The sequence below is a fragment of the Anser cygnoides genome, chromosome 5 (genome assembly GCF_040182565.1).
Source record: "Anser cygnoides isolate HZ-2024a breed goose chromosome 5, Taihu_goose_T2T_genome, whole genome shotgun sequence".
Classification (NCBI taxonomy): domain Eukaryota; kingdom Metazoa; phylum Chordata; class Aves; order Anseriformes; family Anatidae; genus Anser; species Anser cygnoides.
Window position 1 is genome coordinate 40,764,176 of NC_089877.1, and position 24,613 is coordinate 40,788,788.

The following is a 24,613-nucleotide window of genomic DNA, read 5'->3' on the forward strand; positions in this document are numbered from 1 at the left end:
TAACTATTTAAATAGTTGCATAAGGAAATGTGTCCCTCAAGTGCTACTGCTGTTTAGGCAACCACCATCTAAAATGATTGGTGGGTGCTAAGTGGTGAATATATGTTATAAGATGACTTTGACTTATTTCAAGCACAAACTATGCACAGGCCAGAAAAGTTGCTTTGGAGGGAAAAAAACAAAACAAAACAAAACAAAAATGTTTGTACGGAAGTGCTCATTTAAAGGAAAAAAACTAGGAGTCACAGGACACAGAAATTTCATTAGAATAAATCAAATAGCAGTGAAAGTCAATTAATGCGGAGGTAGAAGCAGGGAAGCCATCCAGCTTTACCTCTCTCCAGACAGCAATAAGTCTCTTGCAAATTTAGCTGTCAGAAATGATTGCTTTGTTTTTGACAAGTGGCATTACTTCCTCTTATACTGGAATTAAAATTGATTGAAATTGATTCATGACTTTTCAATATTTTCTGCATCCCTTCATTCCTTTCAATTTGAGAACATTATTTCAGTGAAATAAACACAGATAAAAAAAGCACATATATATGTTTTTCCTTTTTTTTTCCTTTTATTTTCTTTGGGACACCTAAGTATTAAGATGCAGGAATGGTACTATAACTAGTGGTTTCTGGCTGGGTAGAAATTAATTCCCCTTTAAAGAAATACTTTCAGAAATGATGTCTTTCTAAAAGAATGGATTTTAAAAATTATTTTTACTGATTCTCCTGAAAAAAAAAAAGTGAAGAAAATACCTATAAACACTTAAAGAACCACACACAGAAAGGTTGAAACCAGAACTAAGGTTTTGCCATGCCACTTGGGAGGGCTTCCAGCCTGAAGCCCAGCTCCTGCTCTCAGACCCACCTGGAGCCAGCGCAGCACGCAGGCAGTGCTGCTGGGCCAGAGCTGCCTGAAGACCTCATGCTGAGCAGGGAACAGATTTCCCCCATTGCAGGGACGTGCAGGGAAAGCAGAGGTTGGCAAAACTGTGCTGACAGTTCAAGGAGCTTGTGATGACATTTCGTGGTCAAACCACCTGCAGCGTAGCTCTTGCCTGAACGGCTTTGGCTTCAGGAGCTGTAAAGCTGTGTTAGTTTGGATTCAGCTGCAACGTGAGCAGTTTACCTACAACCTTGCAGCTGGATAGAATATGATACAGGCATTTTTACTCTGCAGCATTATTAAAACTAAATCTTACTAGAAAGTCTGCTTATTCTAGATAATAAAATATGTAGTAGCAACACTTTAAGCACTGAAGAACCCAAACACATCCTGAACAAATCTTGATGTATGATCAGAGCGACCCTGTGAGACAGAAAGACTTTATGATCTACATTTACCAACACGGAACTTAGGGATAAAGCACAGAAAAATCAAAAGGTTTGCACAGAGCTTCACTAGTAAATTGTTAACGTGCCAGGAACTGGATCAGTCTCTGCTAAATCTCAAGAGAGAGCTCTAACCATTTGAACATCCTTTCCACTAAGAACATGTTTGTATTCCTTTAAGTGAATTCTTTGTTTTTGAGTGTTTCTGTTCCCTTGTATTTCAAGCCTTTGCTGACTTCTGGTTGACCGCAGAACCACATGTGAAACGAAGGCGCCTTCCTGTAAAATGGAGACCTCTGTGTCATCCTTATACAAAACTACCGGGCTTTTTCACATGGTCAAAGCAGTGAACAATGGGAAAACCACTAAAAACATGGCAGAAAAGGGAAGGACAAGAGCAGAGATCTCAACAAAGAAGAGCAGGTGGGAATGGTAGCAGTGATTGCACAGCTAAATTGTCAAGCATGGGAGTGACTTAAATCACAGCAGCTGCAGTTGTGGGGAATATGCTGGGATGTGGTGAGGAGTGCTGGATGGTGGAAGGATGGTAGGGTTTACTTGTCGTAAAGGTGTGTGCATGTTCTTGGTAAAGCTGTTTTTTTGACACTTTTTGTAGTAAGTCTATTTCCCCAGAAGAAGGAAAGCAGGCAAAATTCACAGTTCTTGCACAACAGATGTTGTGTGATGGCTAAATAGAACTGAAAGGATGTTACAAGTGTTTTCTAATTGACTAAATTACTATGGTCACAAAAATGACCATAACGGTCTCCTTAAAACCTAGATTGTGAAGCTGATTCCTTCCTTAGCTAATTCGCCAAGAACCCTGAGCCCTGGTTATAAGAATCAATATTGGTATTAACTGAGTGAAAGCTTCTTCCTGAGACCTGCGGCCACTGCAAGCAGAACCCTGGGGCTCTCTGTCATGGGGCATCAGAAATATCACTTGCACTGTGATGTTCTGAGGGACTATTAGTCTGGTTTTCTTCTGCATGGTAGCAGCTCTTCTCTATGTATTTAGTGACCTGATACCCTTAAGATTTCCTGGTGCCTGTGTAACCTTCAACAGCAGCAGCCTGGCTGCTATCAGAGTCGCGTAACCAGAACTGGTTCCTTCCTCTCTTGTCAAATTGCTTTTCCTTTGTTTACAGCTCCTTGTCACGAGTATCCTGCAAGGTCAGTCTCTGGCACTCTCCTCTGGCTCATCATGTATCACACAAGTCTCTTCCCTTCTTTCAGGGCTGCCTCTGATGGGTAAGTGTCTTCTCTTCTGCTGTTCCACCAGCTGGAACAACTTCATTTTCTCTCTTTTTGACTCTGTCTTGTCTCAAATAGCATTTGAAATAGCTTTTTGCTTTTGCTATACCTATTTTTCTCATTCTCTGCTGCTTGCTTACCTTGTAATTGCATTAGAGGCACTCCATTCACACTTTGGTATAGATAAAAGACAAGTCCATGTATGCAAATGTTATTGTATTATATTAAAGCAGAATTTGCAGGCCAGGATGACTTGTTTAATATGTTATTGTTATAAAAACAAAGCAGAGGTGAAGCACTTCCTCAGTCTATGCTGGAGGGTGGATCAGCACTCTGTGAGTAAGAAGCAATTAGCCTCAGCACCTTTTAACATACTGGTTGTTTTAAATGCTCCAGAACATCCCAGTCTTGCAGTGTTTTTCCTCCTTTGCTGTTTGGGACATGCAAAATGAATAGTTGTGACAGTGACCACTCTAAAGGAGAACCTCTGATTCCACAACATATTTTGTCTTATGGGATTGCAACATGCCAGTGAAGCTTTCGTGCTGCACTGAGGAATTCCTCTGGTTGTCCTATGCTCAGCTGTAGTGGATAACTCAAGCAAGCATGAGGCTTCTTGTTGCACCTGTAACTGGAGTTACACACAGCAGGATCTCTTTAGCTGTGCTATCCGAAATGGCTGCCTTTAATCTGTCCCAAACACAAGAGTCTTTCTGTTCTCCTCCCCCATTTTATGATGCTGCAGTTTAGTGACAACCATTTCTGAAAAAATGACGCATACCTGAAGGCAACAATCCATATATTTTCTTCACATTTTTGTGCAAAGATTCAAGCTCAGGATTTGAGCTTGCTTGATACTACATAACCTCTTGGCCACAATGTCTAGTCATTAAAACTCATTAGTTTTCTTCAGGTTAACTAGTGGAGGCTGTTGTGACTGATCACAAAACAAATGCCCTGTGTGGTATTCAGCAGAGCAGACTTAAGCATACACCTGAAACATAACTTGCAAAATGACTGAAAAGGAAGTGTGCCTCTCTTTAATGAGTTGACTGCATACACCTTACTTCCTAGCTGTTGTACACACAGGTTATGTGCATGAGCACCCCAGCCACCTAGTGCAGAGGTAGGTAAGTAAGGATGGTTCCTTCATTCTTTGAATGATTTGTGCTATGTGATTAATAACAATAATTATGTCTAAAGACAACTAGCAAAACTTATTCAAACTACTCCCCATACACCCAGAAGGCTCCCAGAAGCAAAACAGAGCAAGGGCTAGCTTTGAACGTCAGGGTTGATAGAAGACTTGCTCATGCTGTGCTTTCACAAGAGAGACTCCATAGTGGAAAACACCTAGGCAGCTTCTGATAGTTTTGACAGCTCAAAATGAATGGGGAGAGTCTCAATTGCATGCAGAAACCTATACATATAAACTGTGTATAAAATAATGTAGCGTATGCATGTACAGCTGTGTGAGATATTCTAGTAAGTTTAAGTGCAGCCTTACCATAGGCACAGAGCAGGCTACAGAGAAGGAGCTTTTATTCTCTCACAAGTGTTAGTAGGGGTGTAATTCTAGTTTTCAGCCAAATGAGTTTTGTGACAATTGATTTAGCCTGGCTGTTGCTACAAAACTTAGTAATAACAGAGCATATTGTAGAACCGGTAAAATAGGTCATAATTAAGTAAGAACTCTTATTATATTTATGTATAAACAACTTATTTGTATTCATAGTGGATTGTCTCTGCAAATCTATTCTTGTCTCAGAGCCAAATAGAAATTTAATGTCATTGTTATGTTTAGGTGAACATCACACTCTTATATTCCCCTCTGTTTGGCCTTGAATAAAAATCAGAGCAACAATAATATAAATGGTACAAAAGTAGTCATGAGCAGTAGCCCATCTGTACTGGACAGAATTCTACAAATCAATTAGATGGTCATAAAAAGCTAAACAGATGTGGATGAATCAACTGTGGAAATAAAATGGATTGAACTCTTGCATTTATTGTTTATGTATAACCCTTTTTAATAACTAAGATGGGTAAATTACACTAATTAACCTTTAAAAATTTAGATGATTTCTAAATAATACCTTTAAACAATACCTATTCTTTTCATTGTTACTTGTAAGTGTTTTGTCCATGACAAGGCATAGTTTCATTAGAAGATCTACAGAGGTAGGTGTTTAAACGTGTGTCGTTCCCCCCCCCCCCCCCATCACCAGACTTTTTACAATGAATACTCCCACCTCTCCCCCATTAAGCCCTCCCCTGAAGTCAGGAGAAGTCACATGCACTTATCCCAGCAAGCAATGGCAAGAAAAATCATCGTTTGGAGACCTGAGTTGGTCTCACTGCTCTTGGGTGGGATAGAGTCTCCAACAGGACGGTAATCCTATTTCCAGCCATAAGAGCCACCTACCTGGGCTAAAGCAATGCTGGCAGCAAACACAAGGTGTAGGCCAATGTTTTTTGGGCAGGCTGACTGGATACAGACAGTTCTCAGCTACTTTCTGGCACCTCTTGTGGTAGCAAACAATTGTGAGAGGACTATATGGGTTTGTGTTCAAAACAGGGTGGCTCAGCTTGTGTTACAGCTGAAAGTGGTTTGTTTTTTTTCTCATTGCTGCAAATAATTTGTAATCAACCAAAAGTATGTTTGACTGTTTCTCCTTCAAATAATACATCTTTGGCATTCTGGGGTTAAAATTTCTCAGTGGTATTGTAAGGTCTTAATTAAAACAAGAGATAACTTATGTATTTAAAAAAATAAAATAAAATCCAGTACCAATCACAACAATACATTGGATGGAACGGTGAATGGTTTGAGTTTCCTAAATTACTGATATTACCTGCTGATATGAGGGCTGTTCAAAAGGGTACTTCACTTTTGGGTTTATTTATTAAAATCCTGCACTCAACTATAAGAAATTAGCCTCCTAGAGGTGAATCACTCCCTACTCAGGGGAGCTTGCAGCAAAGAAACCAATCATGCACACATTGCAGAACTGCACAGTAACACAGGATCAAATGCTTCACTACATCTCTTGTGCAAGTTGCTAAACAGCAATTGTTCAGCATTCCTCAGGGGGACAAATGTTCTTGGCTTAAAAGCAATGCTTAGACTTTGTCCTCAGATAATTAATGCCAACTTTACAGTACTGTAGGATTTTATTTATTTATTTAACTGGAAGCCTTTGCTAACTGAGGTGGAGTTTGTACTGTAGGCTATGGGACTCTAGGAGAAACCTGGGAAGATCTCTAGATTAGCTTCAGGTAAGCAAAAGTCCTTGCAATTCTTGGTTGGCTAGAGATTTATAAGTGTTTCCTTCAAAGCATGCATCTTGAAAACATCATGACAAAAAGATGCAGTTTGGTTAATGGTCTTGGCAGGCTGAAATACTTTGCAGTCTCTCTCCAACAGGACCTACCATGGTTGTTCTTTCAGACAGTTTACAGCAGGATAAGCTTTTTGGTGTTGACAAAACAGCTGTGCACTAGAACACTAACCCCTCCCTAGGTAAGTCAGTTAAGCAATACTATTCCTAATTACATGCAATTTTAATATACAGATTTGACATGTGTGGGAAATGCTAACAGAACTTCATCTGAACCTTGTGGAGTATCATCCCACAATAGATTGTAGTTATGTTCTATGAAGGGATTCCCCAAAGGGGAAACCTACACAGAATTACCATCATGTAACCCAAATCCTGGTGTATTTTGGCTTCCACCACATTAGGCATTCACACTGTCCTAAAAATGAATCCATTTTCTTACTCTTGCGTGACTCCTATAACAGATCTCAGAATCCAGCTATGGCATTCTAGGCTGACTGATGTCAGGAAGTTTTCTGCTACTGATTATGGGGAGAGTGGTATCGAGACCCTTCCCAAATGTCCACATGTTGAAGGCAAGACAGATTTATTAATTATCAGATAATCAGACAGATTATCAAGAGCAGCCTGAGAGGAAAATGTTGTATGAAGGAAGGTATCCTCACTGCTGTATTGCACTGCTGGTGCTCTAGTTAGAAAATAGTACTTCAGTATCCCTTTTTGGAACAAAGTGAGTAGAAATCAGTCCACTATCAGTAAATAGATCTTGGTCCAGGTGGTGAGACTGTTTATGAGATAATAATAAACAGTGCCTCTGCTTGTGCTTCACTTGTGGTTATGTTTCAGACTTTGGCTAACACAACCTCACCTACTGGTACCATGGTGTTTCAGGCAGAGGAAAAATAGCTGAAATTATAGTTTTGGAAAACTAATAATGCAAGAGGTCTCTCATTCTACCTCCCCTTTGTAATGGGGTGCATGGAATTGAGTAGCATATCTCTTCCTGCAGGAGTTGTCCTTATAAAGTTAGTCGTATATGGTAAAGCCCAGACAGAAGGCAAGCAAGGATAAACTGCTAAGACCAGAACAATGTTTTATGTCCTCTTTATCCATCCCTTTATGCACACAAGTGGTATACACATAGCAGAGAAAGGGAAACTTCCAACAGGTTGGAAGCCCTCTGAAATCTGCAACTACATCTAATGTGCAACTTAGAGCAGAGAACATCTTTCTAAAGAATATTTATAGTACATGCATATTGGCATTAAGTGCACAAGAAATTAACAACTTGAAACCAAAGAATGGCAGAGGTCTAATAACAAAGCAAGATGAATACCTTGACATTTTTCAAGTGTATCTGTACCATTTATTTGACAAAGTATATAGGGCTAATAAATTACCATCCAGAGTACTTCTGCTGTTGCCTCTTTAGCTATTGTCTTGTTATAATACATCTTCATTATGCTTTCAACGCTTAACTGTTATGTTGCTGCCATCTTAAGAGAAGGAGAATCCCATGGCAAGAGATCTTTCAAGTAGCAGGGCAATTCACTATAGAAAAAGCCACTTTGAAACTGCTAATGCAGTCTTTTTGTAACCAGTCTCCCCTGAAGAAATCAGCAGTGTTTGCAATTTATTCCAAGAACTGACCCCAGATGAAGACTTAAGGTTCCCCCCTGTATGTGTGTATATACACATAGAAAACAAATACATACGCACTTGCTTTAATGTTAACAGCAAATAATTTGAGACAAATCTTGACCCAGGTTAGTCTCCTCTATGGCTGTGCTCTAATTTTCCAGAGCAAACTGCATAGTGCAAATGCAATAGAGTTAAATACCATGTCCCAAGTGTACTTGAATTATGCTGCATGTAACTAGAAGTTATTGCTTTATAAAAGTTAAGTCGCTGCAGTCATCCTCCCTGTCCCCAGTTGTAACTACCACCTCACACCACTCTTACAAGCACCACCATGTGAAGTGTGTGGTGCTGGGCCCAGTTATCTCTACATTACACCCTTTGAGCTTCCAGATCTTTAGACACAATACAAGGAAATGTATTGCAGGGAACACCTAACAGTTACCTACTTGAGGTAAAAGCTGCAACTGAGGGTACTTCTTCACCAAAATACTCCTCTGTATGAGCTGCTAGGGCTTAGAACAATGGCAACAGAGTGTAACACAAGTAGCCTATGTCTGATGCTGTATTAATTTGTAGCATACAATCTGAGCAATGGTCTTATGCACAGGCAGGTCCCAGTCTTCAAATTGTGAAAGTACCGCTTTGTACCTGGTGTCGTATTTGATGCAGTCATGACTGCCTGGGGCAATCTCTTCTGCGGACATTAAGGATCTGAACAGATAACTGTTGTAGTGTTTCCTTTCCTAGAGCTGGGACCAGACCTCAGGCAGCTTAGTTACCCACCTTTGTTGATTCACTGACAGAGAAGCAATATGTGTATTTGCTACAACAGATCTTACTCTAGATAAGAGCATTGAATCACAGAAAATGCTTGCTATTCTTCAAAGGGCAGGACTGTCCAGTCAGTGCTGTTCATAACACCTGTCACAGCAACTGATAAAGGGTCATCAATAGTACAGCTGCTGTAAGCAGAGCAGTTAAAGTACACTTCCCCTATAAAGGCTCCCTCTGTAACAGCTACTTCTCTTCTAAAGTGGAACAAAGAGACAGCAAATACACTAAAAAAAATGGCATAGAAAATGGTTTACTCAAAAACAAATAAGCAATGATAATCACATTTCAGCATGTGGTCAAAGGTCTGATTTTTAATATAAACTATACACCTAGCATCCATGCTTCTTCAGTGATATAGACATGCTTATGGAAGGAAGGGAAGCTGGTGCCTCCTAGCAACTCCTCAGAACCTCCTCTTGAACAGTGTTTATAACAAAGTTAGGTTGTTAGCAGGGTATAAAGTTTTAATTCTTACAGGGCACTGAGGAATTGAAAAAACAGTTGTCTGTCTCTATTTACACAGGCAGGATTTCTGTAACCATCTTTCTGGTTTAAATATGGCAAAAATGCAATTTGCTGCTTTTCTAACAGCTGTGAAAACAGTGACAAATATGGCAAAAATGCAGATAAATATGCATACTGCAAATTTTGTAATACCTTTTTTCCCCTACTAAGACAGTTTACTTATGAGGAAGCATTTCATTTTATTTCACAAGTCTCTGCAAACTACTTACATGAAAAATATTCAAAAGATAGCCCTTTTGAATACTCAATCACCAAGAATTACATGTGAAGTGTAGCTTTTGTATGGAGGTTAAGACTTCCCACATAAGAACAATACTGCAATCCTCCTTTATAACAGAAGGGAACAGAATATTAGAATGCTATTCCTAAAACATTCTTCATTTTAAAGTAACTATTTCATTCATAAGATTGTTTTTAAATGAGTTCTTCTGAAAGCAAGCTTTCAAAATCATCCAAAATGAGCTTATATATGCATGCTTTGTTTTCATTGCTAAAGTCATCCTTGATGAACACTACTCAGGTCCTATGGTTTGGGTTTGTGTGAACCATGATGAAGATTCTGAAAAGACTTTTTTTGAATTATCGAAGAAGCCGCTCAGCCTCCTTGCACTTGCTTTCCTTTGTTTTCCTCAGTAATGCCTGTTTTATAGCATTGATCTTTTCATCAAGTTCAGCCAACGAATAGTTCTGCTGAAAGAACGAAATAAAAAGTAATTATTTACATCTTGTAACTGCTAGAGCAGTGGCCTAGCATTTGATACTTGAGGTCATTGCATATTGCACTAAATGACAGAAATACTTTTGAAGAATTGTGTGAATCTTGTCTATGTCTAAAAAAAGAATGTGAACTTGAAAGAAACTGACAATCCTAATCATGGATCAATATATCCATACTATTTCCATTAGATGCTTGCTTAATCTGTTAACCTAAATAAATAAATAAAACACTGATGGTAAAAGACTGGATCAGACTATCTAGAGCTCACAGAACTCAGCTTTACAACTCAAGTAATTTATTTTTCCCCTGTTGCCCAACATCAATCTCCTTTGTGTCTGTATAAAGTGACATGTGTTTTGACCACCTTTTACACATAAGAAGAAACGGTCATCATCAATTTCATAAAAATATTTTACCCTACAGAAGACTTTTTCTGGCATAAATAAACCTACTTCCTCAAGCCTTATATGGCCCACATCCCTTTCTAAGTGTTCTCCCCAGTCATCTGTCTTCAAGCATTACTAGCAGCAGACTGTGTTCCAATTATGGTACCACTTCCGCTAAGGAGAAATTCCCTCTTGTGTTGCTGTCACTGGTAATGTATTCTCTGATAGTGGTATGAAAATAGCAAGCCTCACTGACTTAAGTTTCTGTCTGCTAAAATGTCAGGTCTTGCTGCAGCACTTCTGCTGAGACAGCAATTTCCACTTTTATCGTCTCTTCATAAACTGATAAAGTAATTTAAAAAAAAAAAGATGACAACATTACTAGGAAGGTGATTAGAATTCACAAACTGCTTGTTACCCCCGGCATGATTAGAATCTATTATAGTGTTATTTTGCTCCATCATCTTTCTAATTGTTGAAAACATCAAGTAACCCAACCCTAGTACAGACTTGTGAAAGACTCGTTTCATTGTGACATCCATTAACTTTTTCTCCATCCTGCCCTTTCTTTAGCAGCAAGCTAGCCCATACTGATGCAGCTATTTTTGAGAAGTCAGACGTTTGCTTGGTAGAACTTCTGATTACTTCTCTCTCAAAACATCCTAAACTGAAGGTAAACAAAAGTTAACAACACTTACATGCGGAGGTTGAACCTTTCTCCTCTTGCCAGAACAGCTCTAAAGAAAAGACATAATCAAAACAGACTTAATGTTGAGTTGACAGAGGACATTAGTTCAGATAAGTAATTGCGAAATCTACAGAGCCTGTAACTATATTGACAAGAGTCTTAAAAGTACAGAAAGAATTGTGACTGCCATTCCACGGGTTAAAGAAACCTTTTTATAATTAAGTGTACTCTGGATCATGAGAAATACCACTGGAGAGCAGTCAGAAGTTGTTGAAGCTTCTCCATGCTTGGCAGCCAACATATTCACCATCAACTTAACTGGAGCTTCCTTCAGTAAAAACAAAAATCAATATCCAGCTTTTGAAACCATCAATATTTTTCTCCCTAAGATTCTCCTGTATCCACACTAATATTTAAGCAAACTTTGGACAAAAAAAAACCAAAAAACTAATTCCTCCACAAAACTAACCTTGCCTCCGTAACTCCCCCCACCCCCTGGTCCCCATAATAGAGATGATCATAAAGTAGTTTCCAAGGAAATTTCAGCATATGAAAGTACATGTTTTTTAACGTCTAGTTTACAAGAACTTGAAGGAATAACCTTACAGAAAAAGGACTTTATTGGTCTCTACCATGGAAAAAAGTGAAAAAGAATGGTATTGTTGCTGTTGACTTTTAAATGCTGACTCTTCTTTGACTGGTCTCAAAGGAGAATATATAAATTCAAATATGATCAACAGAAACTGTCTTATTGATTATTACATAAGGAAAGAAGGAAGAGCAAGATACCAGATCAGAAATTTCTGCAGCCATGCAGAGCCTCATGTAGAAAAAACTACTGTTCTCTTGCTCTAATCTCCACTGGCAAATGAAGGATACAGCCCACTACTCAGAAACAGACAGAACTCTGCCTGAAAACCAGCAACAAAGAAACTGAAGTCATAGAATCATATAAAACAGACAATTTCTAAGTGGTTTACCCTCTCATCCTACTGGAACAACTATTTTATATACCTGATCTTTAGTAATCAGATCATGTACAGAAGCCCAAAGAATTGCAGCTGATTTTTTAAGCCATTAATGATTTGTATCAAGATCTAAACTTTAGTCAATTTTCTTGTCATCAGAAACACTTCATATTTTAAGGGGACAAAAAACAAAATCCATCCTCTATAAGACAGTTCTTACAAACTAGTTAAGCTCAGGTAGCTACATTTATTTTTTTTCAAACAAAACCTGTTTTCTTTCAAATGAAAAATTAGGTAGAAATACGACGTTACGGAAATGGTCCCCATGAAATGTAACTATTGTACCAAGCCAGAGTTGTCTACCAATAGTATCTGCACTCTAACCCATTATTTTTCTGTATATCAAACATTCAAGCACAGAAGCCCAAAATCCATTTAGGTATAGTAAAAGAATGAAAGAATTTCTTACTACAGATTGAAAATATTCAGGAGATAGTCCTTCCAGCTCAAGGATTTTATCTTCAAGCTTCTTAATTCTCTGATAAATATCTCTTGGTACAGGACCACCTAAATACATCAGTACAAATAAAAAAAAAAAATCAGGAAAAGCACTTGAATAACTTTTTTTAATTAAAGACTGTAAGTTTTGACTTTGAGTCCTGCTACCAACCAGCAGCTGGAACAAAATGAGTGGATGGGAAAATAAAAGGGAAGTGTAATTAACATAAATCACAGTAAAACCTGGTTGGTAAGCCGGTACAATCCATGAAGCCAATAGACAACTTTATGGTTGAAACAACAACTCATGGTTGAAAGAATGTCTCAGAAGGCCCCCAGAACAACAAATGATCACTTTTACAACAGCAAACATGCCAGATGCCACCTCAAAACAGACAGTGACAACAGGAGGGTGCAGACAGGATGGCAAGCCACATATCAATTCAGCTTTGATACGTAAGATTGAAGTGAAGGAAGCCTATCTCCACCAAACATCAGAGAGGCTAGGGAAGAGGTATGAGTTGTGCTTGACAAAGAACAACATTTGCCTGGGTATGGATGGGAGAAGTAGGGGTGGGAAATGTGTATGGAGGATGAAATAAAAGAGCTTTAAAACAAACAAACAAACAAACACCACCACCTAAACCCACTTGCTGTTGGCAGCTATACTACAGAAGCCTGGGCTTGTTTCCCCACATAACAAAAGTGATCAAAAGATCACCTTTAGAAAGCATCTCATTTATGCTACATAGTATTCTATAAACTGAAATCACTGTTTATCAAAACTATTGGGTATTCCAATTGGAATTGGTTCTGATCAGTAGTGACAATCAAGGCCTTTGTAAGCTTTTTCTTCTCTTGCCACCTCCTTCTGTTTATTTCTCGGTCTGTTAGATAAGACATTTCTGTTCCACAAACTAATGTTGTCGAATTTTTTCTTTTTTGCCATTCATCTATTTCCTCACTTCAAATAGACAGTTTTTTAGGTACCTTCTCCCTCAGTTCTGCTCTCTATTTGTCACTCAGCAGCTACTAATTAAATTCAGCAAACCTCTCCTTCTTAATATTGCTGTCTCTTAATTTAAAGAGCAGAGAAAAGAACAGTACTAGCACTAAAAGAAATCGTTCTGAAAAACAACTAGTAAGTCAAGAACACCTCTCAGACATCAGAAATGAAAGCTAGGGAGCAGTTAGCTGAGGTAGGTTACCTGCTTAAATGAATACTTTTTGCACAGCTGCTGGGGAAGTAACAAGTTATCTCACGGCCTTCCCCAGAAATGCTGATTTGGACGGGAGCTGAGCTGGAATTACACACTTTCATCCTCTTCCCCCCTATACTGTATTTTAGCTTATTCATTCTTTCAAATAAAATTATGCCATTTATTTATTGTAGGCACAACCTTGAGGCAAGGATCCCTCCTTAACTACCCCTAATTATCATCCCTGATATGCATTAACTCCAAAGCTACTATATTTGTAGCTTTAATGCCCACCAGCCACTTGCAAATTCTATTTCTACACATGAAAAACACCTTATTTTTGAGATAGTGCAGCTAAGTATCAAGCTCTGACTGTTGCCTCAACAGTATCAAGGAGCATCTACTCTCCTCTCTGCCTGAAGACTGATGCAGTATGCATTCACAGGAATCTAGTGGTCTAGTCACTTATTCACCATACTCTAGAAAATGGAGTGGCATCTATTCAGTTATTTAAAAGACAAAAAAGTCAGCATGTGCCTGCAGTGTGATGTGTACAACACGTGTACAACATAAAGAGGTAAGGATCTGGATTTCTACTCTCTTTTGAAAACACTTTCAAGAAAAATACAGATTCCTCCTTGATGAGTACTCATGGATTTGAATTCTAGAAAGCCGGGGCTGGGATGAGCTACTTTTTAAGAAATCAGAAGCCTGGTGGCTAGAGCATTTATTTTAGTGAAAGGTGTGGACTCATGTCCATATGGCTAAAGGAAATTATTGACAAGGAGCTTCACACATTCTAGTAAACGGACTATCACAAGCCTCTCAGATAACCAAATTTCATGAATCATCCACTTTTAGGAAAAGGTCTCAGGTGGTGTTTTGGGTTCATCCTATCCAGAACCCACAGGCTGTCCACAAAGCAAGACTGAGTCCTGACCTCAGCTTTTCCTTTTCAATAGGTAGAAGTTAGAAGGACTGCAATGACTGTGGAGAACCTCTATGTCCAAATTCCAGACTGTTTTAAATCCCACTGAAGTACTTCTCTCTCCTTGGCTACCACTTGAAGCTTAAATTTATTAACTCAGCAACCTAGTCTGGACATAAATCTGAGTTCCATTTTCCACATAAGATCCTTAATATTAGGTTGTAGTACTTGGGGGGACTAAACTTTTCAGTGGATCTAGCCCACTGCTTTTACATTCACAGAGCTTATAGACTTGCCCATTTTTAGTACAGTAATAACTGTAATACAAACTGGCACACCAATGTCAAAATTAAAACGTAGCACAAACCTGTTTGTAACCGTAAGTGTGCTTCAATATTTTGCAATCTCTCCTCAACAGCTTGGTTTCCACAATCGTGAATGGGTACACTGGTTTTGTGACTGGACCCATGCGCTCCTTCAGATCTAGTCTGAGGCCCATACGTATTTACTACCCTAGAAACTAGGAAAAGAAATTTAACACATATGCACATGAAATATAAACATATGTACAATTAAAACAAAAATTGTTGTTAAACAATTAATATGTCATTAAAATGTGAAAAGCTGTGTTAAATCTATTTCACTACTGTCATATTTGAAGGGTCCCTCACACACTGAGATCAAAGGTTTGGTGGAAGTCCTTATTTTTATATATGAGTAACTAAACTAAACAAAAAAAACTAGCAGTTTATATTTGCAAAGGAAAAACAATCATGCATTCATGCAGTATGGCAGTATGAAGAATTTGTCATCAGCTGCAGATGAATAGCAGAAAAATAGGTATCTGTCAGTAGTTGCACGTGTGAACCGTTGTGAATGCAAAGAGTTCAGACCTAATATTACAGAAAGCACCAAAAGTACATGCAGTTGAGGGAAGATGTACGACCAGAAGCACAGTCAGTTTTAAAAAAAAAGACTACTGAGAGAAGTTCTTAAACAGAGATCCTTAACTTTAACTTGCTTCCCCATCCACTTCTTAGCTCATGAGACCCTTTAATGCTTATACCTAGCATTGTGCTTCACAGTATTTTTCTGAGTTTTTCAAAAATGGAAGAGAGGATTACTTCCATTCTTGGATTTTGTTTTAATCCCAGAGCAACCTGTGTACAAGCAATCTTTTATAAATAACTTCTGCTGGATAATCATTTCTACACTATTTAATCTTTTACAAAATATAGCGCCATGGTAACTTTGTTCCCCAACTTGTCACTTCCCATAAATTTGTCTCAGAACTTTCACCGTGTCCCCAAATTATTTTCTAACTCAATATATTTATAATGATTAATGGAAAATAAGAGATTTTTTTTTTAATCTCAATTCCTTAACTGGACTGCTGGTTTCACCTTAGAAAAAAAAATGCTATGAATCGTACAACTTCCCTGTCATGCTTTATGTTTTGCATCTTTGCTTTCAGACAATGACAACAGGCTACTTTGTTTTGGTATTCAGTGCATAACCAATAGTCTAATGAGGAAGTTACGGGATTGAAAACCTTGGAGACGCAAGGGAAGATCTAGAAGTATTCATTACAGTCATAAATTAATTTAAGTTTCCATTTTTAAGCACTCTGTAAAAAGATTCTAAGCCAAAATTTATCAGTACTGTTCTATCTTGACTCTCTTAATAAATGGGTATTAAAATAGTTGCTTACCCTTTATATGGCTTTTAAATCCAGGATAAGGTGTGAAAATTGCATCTGTTCTGGCACAGCTATTTTCTAAATAAATAATAGTAACAATAATGAAAAGAGTGAAATCCTAATTGTGTATTTATAATTTTAAATATCAGTTTACAGACTTTAACAAATCTAATTAAAATTTTTAATACAACAGAAACATCAGAAATAATTCATTCATTCCATAAACACTTGCTCATGAATAATTTTACACACTTGCATGGATCAAATGGTTTTAACTGGAGAAGTCACTTATACGAATGTACGCACATATATACGTGTGTGTGTATATATATATACACACACACACACACAGAGGACCAATTTTTTTAAAGAAAAAAAAAGACACACTTGTTACTGCACTCTTCTAACTTGTTCCTTTTTTCCTGCACAGAAGTCCTTTCCTTGCATACCACTGTTGTTCTGTTTTTACGTCCTTTCTTGAAACTGTTTTCCTCGTATTTTGGACTGGCTTAATTTACTCATCAGCATCCTATTTTCACCTTCCTGCCATAAAAATCTACTGTACAGGCCATCTTAGTTTATTCAAATGTTTATATTTAAATATCCGTTCATATACACCAAAGGTTTACAAGTATTTTATTATGGTTGAACATACAAAGGAAGATCTTGTCATTTCTTCTGTACTTAATTAACAGTTTTAGGAAGCAGTATTTTACCAGCTAGCATCTTCTACTAGACTGTAGATGTCATTTTCATTCCAAATAATATTCAAAGAGTTAAACTCTCTTCACGTAAAACTTGTGGAACAATACACTTTGATCTCTAAAAGGATTAAGTACATCACAGAGACAATGCACATCTGGGTTCACAGTTACTTAGAAAATCTATGTCTCTTTACTACTTTTATATACATAAGTGTCTTCACCGTTAAGATGCATTTGGTTACACAGACACTGATTGTACTAATGGGATCCAGCCTAACAGATGGATTTAAGACTGATCAATTGTGCAAGGTGGTATATTAAAAATACCAATAGCATGAGTTACATTGAAATAAAAGAGTTAGTTATTCCAAGTAGCTTACAATTCACAATGATTAAAAAAAATATTTCTTTGTAATGCTTCAACTAGCATTAAATTAACTTCAAATATGTCGTTCCCAAGACATTTCTGAATTGCAATTCTGTTAACTTTGGAAGGAACATCTAGCTAAAACACTGAGAACTACAGCTGCAAAAATCATCTGATTTAAAATCACAGTTCTTAAAATGAATACAGTAATATCTGTAATCTTTCCGTATGGAATCCATTAAACATTGTCATCCAGTAAATAGTATTTTTTGCTTTTTTGGTCCATCTGGCAGCATCTACAGTGCACATGCATGTTCTTAACTTTAAAGAAAAGTTACTCTTAAAATAAAGTTCTGTTTTACATATAGAATGGTATCTTAAAAAAAATAATAAAAACAATAATAAAAAAACTTAAATTGCTATGAAGATTAAAGTCTGGCCAGCCAGTTACCTTGATTACAATCAATAACATTGCAAAATTCCCTGACATTATTTTCATTGATCTCAGCTTGTTTCCTCTCGATGAAGGCTGATATCCGCCTGTCAATCTGTAGGTAATAAACATGATGGCATATATCTCTGTCATTCCTTAAATTTAAAATTTAGATTTTTTTTTTTTTAATTTAGGCAAATCACTTACTTCTGCTTTTCCAGCTTTTATTTGGACCACCTCTGGATCAAAATTAATATGAGCATCCTTCAGATCTCCCAAGTCATAACTTGCATACTTTTCTTCAGTCTGAGAGTTATCATCATAAATATTTAAACTTGTTTCACAAGTTTGGCCTTCTGTTTTACCTGCAGGTTCAACATGACCTATACCCTCCTCTTTAATCAATGGCTGGAGTTTTTCTAAAAGAGGCTGAACAAAGAAAACGGTATGTTATGGTTAAAGGGGAAAAAAAGAAAAAAAAATCTAGTACTGTTATAATTTCTGAAACAGACCAACTGAAATAATTTTAGGAATTGTAACATCTGCCTCTGACAGAGAACATTAATTAAAATTAAAATAAAAATCTATAGTTAGAAATACTACACACATCATGATTTTGGCCTTTTTGACCTGCGTCTTTTAGAGGTTTGTATAGGGAAACTCACAAATTTCTGAGAAAATCTGTCTGCTACTCATCTGTTGGTAGCTAAATCAAAGCTTCAGTCGTTGGCACCAATGCCACTTAATTAACATGTCATTCAAATGCCTACTCAGAACAGTAAGGCTTACTATTTTTCCTTCTTAACACGAAAGCTAATGCTTTCACACTGTAAAGCCTTTACTTTATCACCACAGCACTACATTCTCCACTTGAAACTGCAGTTGCCCAAGTGAATGAGAGAACACGGACATGAAATATATAGGTATTATCCAGAGCACATGCTTTTCTTGACATGGTTGATTATCTACTTAGGTCATGAAATTAAATGAGAGAATGCACTTACATTTGTAGCAGCAAAATAAATGCTTATTATTCTACTGCAGTAACTCTTACACGTGATGTAAAACAAGACCTTGCTGTATATAGAAAAGTCACATAACCCCTTTTTTTTGTTTTTACCGGTTTCATCTAATCTAAATTTTAGTACTTCTTTTCCCTCTGGAAATCCACAACTCATTTATTTATTTTTAAACACATGATTTTTGCTAGTCATTTCCTGAAATGGAATATATTTCTCCATTCAACTGTAAGAACACCACAAGTAATTTTTATTTTTATTTAACTCGCTTATTTTCCCTTTGTGTTTATTGCACCAAAGCTTTCTTATTTCTGGGAAACATGAAGGTTTTTTCTTATACTTGGAGCGAAGTGTCCTGGTTCCAGTTAGGACAGAGTTAATTTTCCCTCATAGTAGCTGGTAGGGTGCTATGTTTTGGATTAGGATGAGAAGAGCGCTGATAACATGCTGATGTTTTAATTGTTGCAGAGCAGTGTTTACACCAGGCCAAGGACTTTTCGGCTTCTCGCTCTGTCCTGCCAGCGAGCAGGCTGGGGGTGCAGCAGGAGCTGGGAGGGGACAGACCCAGGACAGCTGACCCAAACTGGCCAAAGGGGTATTCCATACCATCTGACGTCATGCTAAACAATATATAGGGGTGGCTGGCCGGGGTGGGGGGCCGGCTGCTCGGGGATAGGCTGGGCATCGGTCAGCGGGTGGTGAGCAATTGCATTGTGCATCACTTGTTTTCTTACACATTATTATTATTAATACTATTATCATTATCACTATTATTATTATTATTGTTATTATTATATTCCTGTCTTAATAAACTGTCTTTATCTCAGCTCACCGGCTTCACTTTCCCGTTTCTCTCCCCCATCCCAGAGAGGGAGGGGGGAGGGTGAGCGAACGGCTGTGTGGTGTTTAGCTGCCAGCCGGCTTAAACCACAACAGAAGCAAATACAGAAACTTCCTTTTTTTTTTCACCCTCTCAGAACTACATACTTGGAATAATTCATTGACTAGCTGAAAGGAAAACAGGTATTCAAATCCCCACCTTTTACACATCAACTATCAAGGTCAAAACACTGTTCAGTTACCAGCTGACCACACGCTCCCCACCATGCAAATGAATTCTAGACACTTTTGACAGGGTTGGAAAGTTTCAAACAGTCAAAAGAAATGACAGTAATGGTGACTGGCTACTTGGCAAGATGAGACATTAATGTCAAAGAAATTACTCTTTTAAAAAAAAAAAAAACCTACGCTGAAAATATATTTAATTGCAGTAAGACACTCCAGGATGTGTCATGCTGGGATAATGCCACTTCTTGAACCACTGAAAGCACTCCATGAGCCTCAAAACTCACCCAACGCATGGAATCATTATCATAGCATGACACACACCTGCCGTGTCTTATTGCTTAATTATAACCCACCATAGATGGAAATGTATCACATTTACAATGCAAGTCTAGAAATCAATGAGGCTGCATTTATTCAGCCTGCTCACCTACAGTGGCTATTCCCACCACTAATCTGAAAAATCTGCGAGTACCTATGAAGCATACCAGGATCTCAAGTGTATAATACTTGTGAACCCTTTTTTGTTGAACATAGCAATAAGATCAAAACAACTAAAATTTTACAGTTTAGATAATGTAACTACATCCAGTTTTTGACCACTTTAGTCAAGTTGAATGTGTCGAATGAAATGTTTACCTGCAAACATAAAATATGCTGCTGAAGCGCACTAAAGAGCAATGTTGGCTGAAGTGCTGATGTGCTTTGAAGCTTGCTCCAGTCGATTACGACTTTCACGATATCATCTCCAAGGTTAAGCTTCAACAGAGCAAAAGAAACACCGCAAAAAATATGTTATGTTGCGCTAATGTCACAAAAATATGCAAGAGTTCTACAGGACAACAATTACACTCAATCTTATACAGATCCCATTTTTAAGTGGGGATACGGGATAAGTTTGACATTAATTATTACTAAAATGGCTTCCATTTTCAAAGTAAGATCATATTTGTAGAGTATGTTAAAAAAAATTGAAAATCCTAGTTACCTAATCACAATTTTACTGTGTTAATTTGAGCTTTAACTTTGGTCATTTATCTATTCAATTAATCCTTGTACTAAAACATACTGTTTTTGTTAATCACTCAAATCTTTTTTTAAACATATGACAGAACCAGCAATAGAAAGAAACACACACCCAGGGTGTCAGCATCCTGTAAATCCGTGTATTTTATTCTTACATGTGCAAGAGTATATATCAGCCAGTATGAATAAGGTCTTGATCTGCATCGTTTGTACTTGTTGCTAATCCAAAGCAGGCTTTACATTGAGATTAACAGTGTTAAAGTCTTTACAAAATCTTCAGGTTAAACAAACTCTAGACTACACAGCACAACTGCCAAACCTATTTCCAAATCACGGTTTCCCTTTATACACATTCAGAACAAAAAAAAAAACAAACAATCACCAAATGCTATTGTCTTTGCTGAGGAAAGCCAGCACTTAACTACCAAAACAATAAAGAGAAATACATGTAGGGGATCTGAAGTTGTATTCTATAAGCCAAAAATAAAGTCTGACTTCTTAATGCAAAGCTGATTGTTAATAATCACTAATGAATTACATACTTTTACACACACACTTGTCATATTTGTTACGCTAAAGCTCTTCGCACAAGATGTGGAAGTGACCAACACTTTCATTTTCCTAAGCCAAGCAGGTTGCTTTCCAACCAGACAACCCCCAAGTGATCTCCCAGTTTACAAATACGGATAAAATTCTTGTTTAAAAATCAACAGGACCTACAGGTACCCTGTTACAGATGCAGAATTCCCAAGTCTGCATATTTGTACATGTAAAAAATAAAAATAAATAAAAACATTTAGGCAGATGATGAAATTGACCTTTAACGTGGTCTACAAATGGCTACTTCCAACAGCATCAAATATTATGGATACATACACAGAATGTGTATGTACTTGTTTCCTGATTCCACCGCACAGCACATTAGGAAACAGTGAGAAACAAACACAAGAATGCTTCCATTAAACTGAAGGCAAATCAATAGAATACTATATTGCTCTACATTAGTTTCAAAACCAGGCATTACCATAATAACTTTGTATGTAAAGAACTCCAGGCCTGAACCTTCGTTCTTTAGTCAAAGAACAGTCTCATTAAATCCAGTGTTAGATTCAAAATCAATTACATAGTAAAAGAGATGGGAGATCTACTGACCTTTAAAGAAAAAACAAAACAAAACAAAAACCACCTAGTGGAATAGTGAACAAATCTGCATTTTTTTCTATGCACTACAAAATAGCAATTGATTGTATCATGCTTTTTATCTGGCTAGATATATATTTTAGATAATTTTCACAAAAACTGTTATTGCCCATTAATTCTTAATCTGCAAAGGAGGCAGAGAAAGTAATGGTTTAGGAAATAGTAGTTTTGAACATCTTAGAGAAACAAGAATGCATAAAGAATTTAGTGAGAATAAAACTTTACCTTAAAAATTAAACAACTGTGCATATGTGATCATCTGAAGGGCTCTATCTGAAGCAAGAAACTTCCTAAAGTTATAGGCTATATTATAGTCCACTGACAGGGTAAAGAAGGTGTAGATGCAAGCCATTGTAACAAGACAAAATATGAGTCCTACTGTAATTGTCTAATAAGTCTCCTTTTTCAAAAAGGATCAGCTGATGTGTGCCTTCATATCATACTGTGTAGCTCCAACACAGGTGGTTCAATGTGCAAAAACATTGCAGCTTCTGACTTAGAATAATATAGCAATAAACTCACACGCAGTTTTTAAGCAAAGAATAAACCCCTCCTGCAACCAAACATGTTTCAAATACAGTGCAGTTAGTTTTCTCATTGTTTCACATCCTTCTACCTATAAGAACTGTGACAAGCAGCCTTGTAAATTCTGTGATTTGATAACTTCAAAGCCTTCATAGGTTTACAGCCGCACGGTCTCTTCTGTAGCAGTCTACAAGAACGTAAGTTATTTCAGCCCTTTGAAAGTGTTTTTATGAAAGACACTAATTATCACTCGGGGCTTAAAGAACTTGGCAGTCATCTTGGTTTTAAGAGTTGTTATCCCCAGATCTCCTCCTAGTCAATGTGCTGCAAGTCACTGCTCTAGTAAATAAAAATCCTATGCCAGAATGATTCCTGTTTACAGTGCAAATGGCTAGCATAAATCTAACTTAAGCTACTGTGACAAACTGTGATAGACTTGGCATATGTTCCACCTCTCTAGACAAGGGAGGAGACCAGCAGCTTTAGCCAAAAGTGCAAGATGGAATACTAGGGTGGGTAAGCTAATAATACACCATGGTTAAATCTAACAGAACTCAAGCGCTGGCAAACAAGTGTAACTGGACAACAGGAAAAAATCATGACTGAGCAATTAAAATTGTCTCTTCAGCTAAGATAGGCCAACCAAACCCTACCTGCTCATAGTTCAATGCAGCTTACAGTAAAATGGGATTGTTTAAATTGTCATGGAAAGAAAACACTCCAGACACCAATAATGACAATTTTATTCTGCACCATAACTACTGCTGCTCAACTGAGGGGATGCAGCAACTCTAACATGAAGCTATCTTATTGCCCCAAGACATTATTCATCACCCAGCCCCAAACCTTCAATCCACTGTCTAATTTCAGAAGTGTAAGTGTGCTTCTACTGCCTTCACAGAGCTGCATACCTGCTTCCACAGTAGAAAAGGATTTAATCTGTAAAATATTTAGCGTTATGACTAAGTTGTTACTGAAACCTTTTCTGGACATAGTCATTGGCAACCTGCTCTTGGTATTCCTGCTTGCGCAGGGGGGTTGGACCAGATGATCTCCAGAGGTCCCTTCCAACCTAAATGGCTGTGATACTGTGATAAGGGCCTTCCACCACTACTGTAACATCTGCTAAATAATTTAGCACCACTATAACCTAAAACAGGTGATTCAACCTAACGTACCACACAGCAAAGCCACTCTTAAGCACTTTGTGCCTGATTATACATTATTACATCAACGCCAAGATCAAGCGTCAAGCTCCTGATCATTTATTGTCATTCAAACTACAATAACTCTTTGGTAGCATTTCAACTCAGAATGCTCAAATTTTAAGAGACCACTACTAGGCAGCACCCAGCTTCTCACAGGCGAGGCTGTCCGCCAAACCCCAAAGCTCTCAGCGCCAGGGGATCCCCCCGCCCGCCCCGCACTCACCTGCCCCGCCAGCCCGACCAGGGAGCGCAGGGCGCTGCTCGCCACCTCCGAGGCCGCCAAGTCGGCACCGGCCCCTGGAGCGCGGTCGCCGGCCTGGAGCGGGCTGGGCGCTGCCGCCGCCGCCATGACGCCGGGCCGGGCCTGGCCGGGCCCCGCCGTCAGCGCCGTCCCCGGCGTCGCTGGGCGATGACGAACGCCTCGGGTGGCCCTGCCGCCAGCCCCGCCCCTGCGGGTGATGGACGGTAGCGTCAGCCAATCGCGGGCTGCGCTCCTGAGGCGGGCGCTGCGGCTGACCCGGGCGGTGCTGAGGGGGACCGGGCTATCCAGGGCTCCTCGGCCAGCGGCTGGGGGCGAAGGATGGGGCAGCTGGGCCCCCGGTGGGGAAGGAGCCGTAGGTCGCGCAGTTCTGGTCCCCTGTACCACAGGGAAGGAAGGACACCTGTGCGTCCACGCTGTGGTGTGGCCTGCAGTGTCCAGCTCCCCAGCATGTTAAGCGTATGGGTTCCCCAAGTCTGAGGAAACTAAGAATCCTAGAATTATAAAGGTTGGAAAAGCCCTCCAAGATCATCTGGTCCAACCATCCCCATACCACTGGTATCAACCCCTAAACCATGTCCATAAGCACCAGGTCCAACCTTTTCTTAATCACTCCCGGGGATGATGACTCCATCACATCCCTGGGCAACACGTTCCAATGCCTGACTACTCTTTCTGAGAAGAAATGTCTCCTAATTTCCAACTTGAACCTCACCTGGTGCAACATTAGTCCATTCCTTCTTGTCCTATCACAAGCTAGCTCAGCTTTTGCTCCTCTCTTACACTTCCCTGGGACCTTT

At 38.5% G+C, this 24,613-nt stretch overlaps 1 protein-coding gene across 2 annotated transcripts; it reads right to left on the bottom strand.

Moving 5' to 3' along the window:
* Nucleotides 1-7,011: 7,011 nt before the first annotated feature.
* MBIP (MAP3K12 binding inhibitory protein 1) lies at nucleotides 7,012-23,958 on the bottom strand. 2 transcript variants are annotated; one of them, XM_066998018.1, is made up of 9 exons: nucleotides 23,778-23,958; nucleotides 20,235-20,354; nucleotides 17,719-17,940; nucleotides 17,530-17,626; nucleotides 16,020-16,085; nucleotides 14,676-14,828; nucleotides 12,153-12,250; nucleotides 10,726-10,764; nucleotides 7,012-9,610 (listed from the first exon to the last, which is right to left on the bottom strand). In XM_066998018.1, the coding sequence occupies exons 1-9, from the start codon at nucleotides 23,901-23,903 to the stop codon at nucleotides 9,503-9,505; spliced, it is 1,029 nt and encodes a 342-aa protein (XP_066854119.1). In that variant the 5' UTR covers nucleotides 23,904-23,958; the 3' UTR covers nucleotides 7,012-9,502. The 2 variants fall into 2 exon arrangements, with proteins under 2 accessions (XP_066854119.1, XP_047915657.2); XM_048059700.2 differs by having other exon boundaries at nucleotides 7,012-9,613; nucleotides 23,778-23,957.
* Between the last annotated feature and the right edge of the window lie 655 nt (nucleotides 23,959-24,613).

Excerpts from the sequence above, each read along its gene's own strand:
- MBIP (XM_048059700.2), bottom strand. The coding sequence starts at position 23,903 with ATGGCGGCGGCGGCAGCGCCCAGCCCGCTCCAGGCCGGCGACCGCGCT. Across the intron at positions 20,355-23,777 it reads TGGTCGGGCTGGCGGGGCAG|CTTAACCTTGGAGATGATAT; the intron begins GTGAGTGCGGGG and ends GCTCTGTTGAAG. Across the intron at positions 12,251-14,675 it reads ACACTTACGGTTACAAACAG|GTGGTCCTGTACCAAGAGAT; the intron begins GTTTGTGCTACG and ends TGATGTATTTAG.